The 9,708-nt window shown below is 66.5% G+C and overlaps 1 protein-coding gene across 1 annotated transcript; it reads right to left on the bottom strand.

The window, feature by feature from the left end:
* Window positions 1-2,856: 2,856 nt before the first annotated feature.
* On the bottom strand, window positions 2,857-8,142 carry MUC1 (mucin 1, cell surface associated). The gene is made up of 7 exons (XM_013298655.3): window positions 7,652-8,142; window positions 5,662-6,755; window positions 5,375-5,448; window positions 5,130-5,269; window positions 4,736-4,851; window positions 4,307-4,453; window positions 2,857-3,250 (listed from the first exon to the last, which is right to left on the bottom strand). Exons 1-7 carry the CDS (start codon window positions 7,695-7,697, stop codon window positions 3,179-3,181), a joined length of 1,689 nt encoding a protein of 562 aa, XP_013154109.3. The 5' UTR covers window positions 7,698-8,142; the 3' UTR covers window positions 2,857-3,178.
* Between the last annotated feature and the right edge of the window lie 1,566 nt (window positions 8,143-9,708).

Genomic DNA, 9,708 nt, shown 5'->3' with positions numbered 1-9,708 from the left:
GGGTGGCAGGTGACAGTGGGGGTGACGGTGGGGGGGTAGAAGCTGGGTGCTGGCTGGGGTGGGGGTGGCAGCTGGGCTTGGGGAGAGAGGGCGGGGGGAGGCTGGGCTGGAATGAAGTGTGAAGACTTTTTTTTAAAATGCCTCATTTTCAACGTGGCTCACCCGGCTGCAGCGCCATGGCCGGGCACAGCCACCACGGCCAGGCACAGCTGCCATGGTCTGTGCCGCGGGCTGCCAGGCTGTGGGATGCTGGTGCCTCCCCCCTGCTCTCCCCTGGGGCTGCAGAGTGCCGCTGGCTGTTCTGCCCTGTCCCCAGCTGAGCCACGTGCCTGGCCAGCCCTGCCCGTGTCCCTGCCTGCACGTGCTCCGGCAGGACACGCTCGGCCCCCGTTACACCGCTCAGTGCCAAACCGCGGGCAGCCGGGGCTGGCTGGGGCCGCGGGGTCGGGACCTGACCCAGCCGGGAGCTGTGCCACGCTGCCATCCACCACGGGGGCCCGTGCCAGCGGTCCCATGCTGGGATCTGTCCGAGCTGCTGTCGTTTCTCCTGGGTTCTGTTACAATTGCTGTATTTTCATGGTTTCCTACAATAAACTGCGATGCCAGACTCCTCTGGAGCTGCTCTGCGGTGGAGGGCAGCCGCCCCACAGACACTGGCGCTGTGGGGTGCTGGTCGGTCTGCGGTGTGGCCATGGGGCTGAGCTGTCCTTCGGGCCATGGCCAGCAGGGGCCAATCCTGCCCAGGGAAGGGCCTGGGGCAGCGTGGGCAGTGCTGACGTGTCTGGTCCCTGCCCGCGCCCTGCCTGGCCACGTGGCTGCTGCCACCCGGTCTCGGGGTGTCAGTGGACCAGCCGCCAGTGGGGTCTAGAAAAACCCCGGTAGCATTAGCGAGGGGTCCTAAGGGTGGCTGGTCCAGCCTGGGGGGCTGCTGGGCACTGGGGCATCCTCTCAGGGTAAGGGGGTCTGGACCCCCACCCGGGTACCCCCATCCTGCAGGGGAGCAGCGTGGCAGGTGGAGGAGCCGGTGACTGTCCCCGGGGGTGGCTGGGCCGGGCTCCCCGTGAACAGGCGGCTCTTTGTGGGGCTGAGCCTTGGCGCTGGTTTCGATTCCTGCGGGCCCTGCCCAGGGCTGGGGGGGGCTGGCACAGCCCTGCCTTGGCATGTGACCCCATCCCTGGCGGGGGGGGGGGGGGATGTGATGCTGTGCCACAGCTGACCCTCAAGGCTGTGCTTAGCTTTGCCCCTTCCTCCTGGCACACGACAGCAGAGCCCGGCACGCTGTGGGTGTCCCCCACATCATCCCGCTGTTCATGTGCATGCAAAGACCCCCTCCCAAAGCCCTCCCTGTGCCAAACCCCCCAGCTCCTGCCCTAATCCCCCCTAGGGTGCACCCGATCCATGCAGCCCCCCGCATGCAAAGACCCCCCAGAGCCTTCCCCGTGCCAAGCCCCCCCAGCTCCTGCCCTAACCCCCCCATAGGGTGCACCCCATCCCTGCAGCCCCCATCCCCGCAGCCCCCCCCCTGCCCCCCGCCTGCCAGGCTGGAAGGCTGCTGGGTTTTACTGTTGCTGTTGGCAACTCTGGCTATCGGCAAAGCGTAAAGGAAACCAAAAGCAGCAACTACACACACCCCCCTCCACAGACGCACGCAGCTGCACACACCCTCCCCCCCCCCCCAGCCTCCAGCCCCTCTCACCGAGCAGCCCCCAATCCCCCCCCCCCAGCACAGCCCAGACACATACTGGGGTCCGCGGGCACCCAGCACGGCCACGTCCCCCACCCAGAGCCCACGTGCCGCGGCCACAGCACCCACCAGCCACACGCTGCCGGGCTGGTTCCCAGCAAAGCGGCTGGCTCCGCGCCTGAGCTCACAAGCAATTTCTTTCGGGAAGGTTTGTTTCCTTGTTTTTTCTGCCTTTTTGGTAGTTGCCAAAACCCTCCCAGCCCCCAGCATGGGCCCAGTCCAAACTGGGGCTGCCGGGGGAGCCGCCCTGCGGCTCAGGGCACAGCAGTCCCAAAGGCATGTGCCTCGGCACAGCCTGGCACGCGGCTGGCCCCATGCTGGGCACGGTCCTGTTTCGGTCCCCGGCCCCCACCCCGCTGCCCCTCAGCACATCCAAAACCCCTTCCCCCTGGCAGCCCCCAGGGCCCTTTTGGGGCTCACTCGGGGTGTGGAGGATCCTGAGCCTGGACCAGGCAGGGGAGGGAAGTGGGACCAGCAGCGTGCGTGCCATGCGGTGATGCACATGGTGATGCACATGCAGCCTTTATGGCCCCACCGTCACCTTTACACTCTGCCTGTGCAGCCGCACCGCAGAAGAACCGGTTGCGTTGCCTGAACCGTGTTTGTTCACAAGACAGAAACCGAGAGTGCGGGACAGGTGGGTGGGATGTGAGCGAGAGGGACAGTGTCCTGGCAGGGCACAGGCACACCCTGGGGAACGCAGCGGATGGGGACGCTTGCCCATGCCCAGGCAACTGTAGGTGCAATGGCAGCGAGGGCAAAACAACCCCAGCACCAACCCTAGGTCTGCTCAGCCCCAGAAAGGAGAGCAGCCCCCTCAGCTGGGGTCCCCTGGGTGGGTGACAGCCGTACCATGGCAGCCACAGAGCCAGAAGGGGAGGCACCCGGATGGAGCGCTGGGGAAACCCCCGCAACATCACCAGGGCTGACGCAGCCCTGTGGGACACTGTGCCCGACTGCGCCCATCTTTTTATTGTGAAATAACGTAAATATACTGCGGCTGAGGACCCTGCCACCCTGCTTCCCTGTCAAGCTGAACCCGGCACCGATACCCTGCACACACACACATATATATATATATATTTATTTATATAAAATAAGACCACAAAACCAGCAATTGAATCCCTAGGGGTGAGCGCAGGGGGAGCACGAGTCTGGACACACACCCCCCCCAGCATGGGGATGGTTGCAAAGCCAAGCGAGCACGGGGAACAGGGGGTGTGGGGGACCCTCCCTCCCGCCACGAATCTTTGCTCATCCAGTTCTGTCATGCGCACGAATCCGGCTGCTCCAGAACCATTCAGCTCCCACTGCCTGTGGCAAGGGGCCGAGCAGCACCGGGGGACGTGCCCAGGGCCGGTGCTGCTCCCCCGGGAGCAGGGGGGCACGGCCACCCCCTGCCCTTAGCAGCCACCCTCTGTCCCAGCATGTCCCTCAGAGGTTGTCGGAGGTGGCAGGGTTGGTGTAGGTGAAGGTGCCGACCCCCGCGCCATTGCTGCTGGCCACCTGGGGAGGGAACAGTGAGGGGGTGTCAGAGCTGGGCTGGGGAGAAGCTGGGCTGAGCCCCCTCCTCAGCCCCCGCCGGGAGCAGTGGGGGGACCCCCACATCCTCACCACAGGCACCACGGGCATTCCCGTGTGCTCAGCTAAGAAATGCATCTGCCCTGCATGATGGGCAGCTGCCCCCAGCCATGGGTAATGCGGGCACCCACAGCCCCCTTGGGCCCCCCCCGAGCACCCCGGGGTGCAGGAGCTGGTGGAGGAGCTGAAGCGGCTCTGGCCATGTTCCTCCCCTGCTCGATAAGCCTGCCCAGCAAGAGCAAAGGTAAATATTTACCCAGGCCCCTGGTATTTGAACAGGGTGAGCTGCTCGCACACAGCCAAGCAGCTGGATAGGGCCCCAGCCCACAGCGTGCAGGGGAGTGCAGTGCACCAGGGGCTGGGGCTGAGCCCCCAAACCCCACATCACTTGGAGGACCCATGCCCTTTGCGCATGTGAGCAGCTCCTGATGCTGCACCTGCAGCTCTGGCTTCAGAGCCACTGGTGTGGGACACGGGGTGCAGGATACGGGGATCAGCACCCCCGGCCCCAGCTCCAGCCCCAGCCCCACTCCCCATCCACGGCAGAAGGATTCTCTGATGCCAGCAGATGCAGGGGGCCGGCTGGGATGCAGCCAAGCCTGAGAAGGGCCAGTGCGGGGCCGGCAGCAAGCCCCCCACCCGCTTCCCAGGGCTGGGCACGGGGAGCCGGCATCCAAGGTCGTGGGGAGCTCCCCGGAGCTGGGCCAGGTCTGCCAGCGCCGGCCACGCGCCCAGCACCGCTGCTCCATCCAGGCGTGAAAGTTACGCTCACCTCCCAGCTGGGAGGGATCGGTGTGGGGCGGACACCCAGGGCCACCGTCTGTGCCCCACTGGTTCCGTTAGCCATTAACCCAGCAGCCAAGGGACCTGCCCAGCTTCCCAGCTGCACCGAAAACCACCTTCCCCTGCCCTACCCCAGCCCTGCAGTGGCTGGGATGCCAGGCGCAAGCCGCCGCGGGGACAGTGGCACCCGGCTCTCACCTGGCTGTAGGGGTTGGGTTTGCTGTTGGGTGAGACGTAGCGCCCGTGGCTCTGGTACAGGGCGTACTCAGCCATGGGGTGGTAGGAGTCCTTCGTGCTGAACAGGTCCAGCTTCCCTCGGCTTTTCCGGCGGCAGGTGCAGGTGGCCTGGGTGGAGAGGGAAGGGGTGAGGGGCCTGACGGCAAGGGGATGGGGACAGGGGACCCACCAGCAGAAGACAGGAAGAGGACAGGGATGGGGACAGGGCACCCACCAGCAGAAGGCAGGAGAGGACAGGGATGGGGATGGGTGATCCACCAGCAGAAGACAGGCGAGGACAGAGATGGGGACAGGGCACCCACCAGCAGAAGGCAGGAGAGGACAGGGATGGGGATGGGTGACCCACCAGGAAAAGGCAGGTTAGGACAGGGATGGGGACAGGAGACACACCAGCAGAAGGCAGGCGAGGATGTTCAGCAGCAGCAGGATGCAGACCAGGACCAGCAGAGCAATGGCCCAACCTGGGACCGCAGGCACCGGTGCCGGGGACATCACCTCCACAGTGCCTGAAAGAGGACCAGAGCCATGTCTGCACCACTGGGCAGAGCCATGGGGCTGGCTGGGACAAACAGCCCTGAGAGACCCCCCCAGGATGGGGTGTAAGGGGATGAGCCCACCTCCTTGGGGTCCACTTGGTCTTCCCAGTGCTGCCCGTCACAGGCACTGGGAAACCACATCATCTCCACCGGCTGCAAGCCCTGAGCCTGTTGCACTGCCAAGGAGCCTCCCCACCCTGGCGGGGCTCTGCCCACCCTCGTGCCCCCAGCCCGAAGCTCCCGCTCACTCTGGATGTCGGCCAGCTGCAGGTCCATGATGAAGCCCTTCGGGTCCAGGCTGCTCCTCAGCCGTTGCTCCATGGCCTGGCTGGTGGTTTCATTGCCATGTGCAAAGATGAGGGTGGACTGCACCTGCACCGAGCCTGGGCTACCCACGAGAGGAGGCGTCAGCGCCCGGATCACCGCCCCCCGCAAGGGGGTCTGCCCTGTGCGGCCAGGGCACACCGGCCTCGGCAGCCACTGGCCCGCTCACCTGAAACGGAGCTCGCTGCACCCCTTGTAGGTCTGCCTGCCCATGCAGCTCGCGCAGCCGAAGACATGTTCGAACTGGAACAAAGCACAGGGGTGACAGCCACCTCCCCAGCAGACACCTCCTCCCTCCCGTCCCCTTGTCACTCCACCTCACAGGACTGCCAGGGCTGCTGAGGCAGCTGGCAGAGAGGATGCTCGGGGCACTTTCACGGGAAGCCTCCACGGGCAGTGGCTCCTTCCCAGCACAAACTGGGGGTCATCACTCGCCCAGGCAGGGCCACGACTCACCATGGTCAAGACAGTGTGGCTCAGGCTCCCGTACTCCTTCGACGTGGGGTCGCGCAGGCTCTCATTGAAGCTCCTGTTGAGGATGTGGAAGGACAGCTGGACGTGGGTGAGCAGCTGGACCATGCTGGGGTTGGGAGCACCGCTGCTACCCAGCGCAGCCATGGGGGTCTGTGTGGGAGCCGTGCTGCCCTGTGTGGTGGCAGAGGTTTTCCGTGTGGGGACAGCCCGAGTGCTGCTGCTCCCACTGTCTTTGGTGGTGGAGATAGGGATCACTGTGCCACCACCTGTGGTGGAGGTGGGAGCCACAGAGCTGCTGTTGGTTGTGTTGGTGCTGAAGGAGGGGACCGAGTTGCTGCTGTTGGCTGTGGCATTGATGTGGGAGATGGCAGTGCTGCTTGGGGCAGGCACCGTGGTGCTGTTGGCAGTGGCGTTGATGATGTGGGAGATGGCAGTGCTGCTTGGGGCAGGCACTGTGGTGCTGTTGGCAGTGGCGTTGACGATGTGGGAGATGGCAGTGCTGCTTGGGGCAGGCACCGTGGTGCTGTTGGCAGTGGCGTTGATGATGTGGGAGATGGCAGTGCTGCTAGTGATGGGCACCATGGTGCTGTTGGTTGTGGCATTGATGATGTGGGAGATGGCAGTGCTGCTAGTGACGGGCACCATGGTGCTGTTGGCTGTGGCATTGATGATGTGGGAGGTGGCAGTGCTGCTAGTGACGGGCACCATGGTGCTGTTGGTTGTGGCATTGATGATGTGGGAGGTGGCAGCGCTGCTCAGGGTGGGCACCGCAGTGCTGTTGGTTGTGGCATTGATGATGTGGGAGGTGGCAGCGCTGCTCAGGGTGGGCACCGCAGTGCTGTTGGTTGTGGCATTGCCTCCAAAGCTGTTGCTGGACTGGAAGTTTGTGGTGGGGGGGACCGTGGCATGGGAGAAGACAGAGGATTGGGTCCTCTTCATACTTGTGCTTTTGGAGTTCATTGTGTTCAGAGTTGTGATCGTGGGGGTGATGGTCGTCTCAGTGGTCATCGCTGTGTCAGTCGTGTCAGTCATGGCTGTCACTGCAGCAGTTGTGTCAGTCTCCATGTTATGTGCACCTAGAGGAAACACTAGGAGTGAGCAGCTGGAACAGCAGCGCTGGTTTGGGAAGGTTTTACATAACACAGCTCCTCAGCTGGATGGTCCCCTGGGCCACAAGGCACCAAGAAGGACCATGACCTCCAGGAGCCGACCACTGGCAGCTCCCACTGCCCACAAGGCCGACAAGACCTTCAGGAACATGTTGCAACCAGGGCTTGTGCTGGGCACATATGGCACCACTGAGGTTGCAGGCAGTGCCACCTGGGCGGCTGGCACCGGCCCCATGCCCAGCCCTACAGACCCCCCCTCATCCTGGGGTGACCCCACCACACCGGGGGGCTCAGGCACAGCCCTCCCACCCCAATAAAGCCTCCTTTGCCATGGGTTGCCAGCTGGGAGAGTGGGGTGCCATGCACCCCACCAGACACGCATAGCCTGGCCGCTGGCCAGCGCAGGAGGCTGCCGGGCGGTTTCCCAGCAGGTGCCACCGGAGCCAGCGGCACTGGAGGAGAGCCCGGGGTCCGGATGGCTCCATGAGACACACCTGCATACCAGCCTGCAAACCCCGGGTGCAGCCTGCTCCAGCTGGTCCCAGCACAGCCCGGCTGCCTGGCCCCAGCTGAGCCTTTCGGACACGGCTGAGAGGGGCCACAGGCTGAGCGAGGTCCCCAGACCCCAGCTTTGGGGGGGACAATCTGCCCTGGGACACTGCACTCCAGGGCCAGACCAGGAGGGACAGCGAGGTCCCTGCCACTGGGGTGCTGAGGGCCACCAGCTCTGGTGTCCTCTGGTCCCTGCTCAGAAAACAGCCCAGGGGACCCTGCCCTGATCCCCCTGTCCTGTCACCTCCCCACCTGCCCATGTCCCAGCCTGGTCCGTCCAGCTCAGGGTGCCACCAGCCCCAGCCCCTCACCTGTGCTCAGCAGCAGCAGCAGCAGCAGAAAGGCAGTGAACGCCATGGGGGTCGTCCTGGGGGGTCCTGGCACCTCTCAGGGCTCTGCGGCGGCTGCTCTCCCGTTAGCCGGTGGCACACGCCGCAGCCCAGGGACCAGGAACTGGCGGCTCGACAGTGGCCGGAGCTTTATAGAGCACCTGGAGCAGGTGGGGACGCCCCACCCTGCTGCCGGCCCCAGGAAGGGGGGGTCCTCTGCCCCACTTGGCACTGGGCACGGGGGTGCCGCCTCGCCGATGGGGCCCTTGCAGCATCCTGCCCCCACGCTGGGTCCCCCATGCACCTCCAATTCGGGGGGACATCGCCAGCAGCATCCCCACGCCGCGGGTGGACACAGCCTCAAGTGGGGGCACCAGGAAGGGGCAGTGGCTGGGCATCCCTGGGCAAGGGCGGGGGGCAGCGTCTGCCCGGCCCCGTGGGCTGAGCCACAGCCCCCAGGACCTGGTGGGAAGCACGGCGGGGGGGGGGGGGGGGGGGGGAGGGGATGGAGCCCCCCCAGCTCCTCGAGCAGGGAAGGGGCCTCATCCTCTGGCTCAGCCTGGGGTTAATCATTACCCGCCAGGCACCGCCTCGCCCTACATTCAAATAAACGCTGGTGTTTCCCCCCCGAAATGCTTACGCAGGTGGGGTCCAGGGCCCCATGAAACCCCAGCACCTCCCAGTAACCCCCTTCCCCAGGTCCCAGGGCCCCCACCACAGGCACGAGTGCCCCAGCAAGCACAAGACCCTCTTCCCACTCAAGACCAGCCCCTGGCCCAGGCTGACGCCCGCTGCCAAACCCAAATGCCGATGCTCCACCCCGGAGATACCAAGTGCCACCCATGCCGGGGCACCGAGCCCCCGTCGTCCCCCCCCCGGTGACGTGAGCTGCTGGCACGGCCACACCTCACCAGCCCTTCCGCCTCCCCCCCCCGCCCTGGGGGATGCGCCCCAGTTTTCGGGGAGGGCTTGGCAGCACCACATGCCCAGCATCCTGCCCAGTCCTGTGTGGAGCCAAGCGGGGGGGTTCCAAGGTGTCAGTGCAAAGGGGAGCAGAGAGGAGGGGACCCCCCCTCACTGCGGTGACAGCGGGGCAAGGGATGCATGGCCTGGGTGTCAGCACGGGGTGCAATGGGACCCACAGCACCCAACACCCCCTCCCCCTGTGGGGTCCCCAGCCATAGTGCCAGCCAGGGGCTGGGCTGCAGGCTCTGGGTGACCGTGGCCCCACCGGGAGCCCTCAGCCGTGGGAACGCTTCGGCAATGCTGACCCCCCCTGCGCCCCCCCAGGTGGCTTCGCCCTCCCACACCGGCCATGTTCTGCCCTTTGTGCCAGCCACGGCGCCGGGTTCGGTTTGGCACCGGGGATGCAGCTCCCGGCCCGTGTCCCGGGAGCCCCCCCGGTCCACGCGGGGTTTAGGGCCTCGCAGCAGGGATCCACGGAGGTCGCGCTGCGTGGGGGGAGCTCAGGAAGTGGAAGGGCCAGGACGTGCAGAGGCGCGTCCCCATCCCCCCGAGGGCACCCCACGGCACCGGTCCGGGGCTCGGTGCGGCCAGTCCGGCGGTACCGGGCCCCACGCGTGCCTGTAGGGCTGAGCGGGGCCGCCCCCGCCCCACGCGCGGCGCCGCTTGAGCTACGGCGCCCCCTGGTGGGCGCACCCCCTCACAACGCTCCCCCGCTCCCCGGCTCCGCCGAGCGGCACCGGACCGGGACCGGGAGCGGAGCGGAGCCCACGAACACCGCTCGCAGCTGCGGGGCGGGGGGGGCGCACGGTTCCCGCCCCGCCGGGCACCCCCCGGAGGGCTGGGGGCGGGAGGCTTTCGGTACCGAGCGGGGATTTACCTGCCCCAGCACCGCCGGGATAAGCCGGTACCCCCTGGGCAGCGGCCGCCCCGGTCCCGCTGCGGCCGCCGGGGTGGGAACGGGCAGCGCTCACCCGGCCACCGGCACCGGCACCGGCGCGTTGCCCTTTTAAGAAGGGGGCCCGGGGCTGCCGCGCCCATTGTCGCCGCCGCCGCCGCGGGGGGGGGGCCGGGCC

Source organism: Falco peregrinus, chromosome 19 (genome assembly GCF_023634155.1).
Source record: "Falco peregrinus isolate bFalPer1 chromosome 19, bFalPer1.pri, whole genome shotgun sequence".
NCBI lineage: Eukaryota > Metazoa > Chordata > Aves > Falconiformes > Falconidae > Falco > Falco peregrinus.
This window is presented reverse-complemented; position numbering and strand designations above follow the sequence as displayed.

Bases quoted from the DNA above. Each gene is read 5' to 3' on its own strand.
- MUC1 (XM_013298655.3), bottom strand. From the start codon at position 7,697: ATGGCGTTCACTGCCTTTCTGCTGCTGCTGCTGCTGCTGAGCACAG. The intron at 6,756-7,651 runs GTGAGGGGCTGG...TGTTTCCTCTAG, and splicing joins GCTGCTGCTGCTGAGCACAG to GTGCACATAACATGGAGACT. The intron at 4,852-5,129 runs GTGAGCGGGAGC...GTCCTCTTTCAG, and splicing joins GCAGCTGGCCGACATCCAGA to GCACTGTGGAGGTGATGTCC.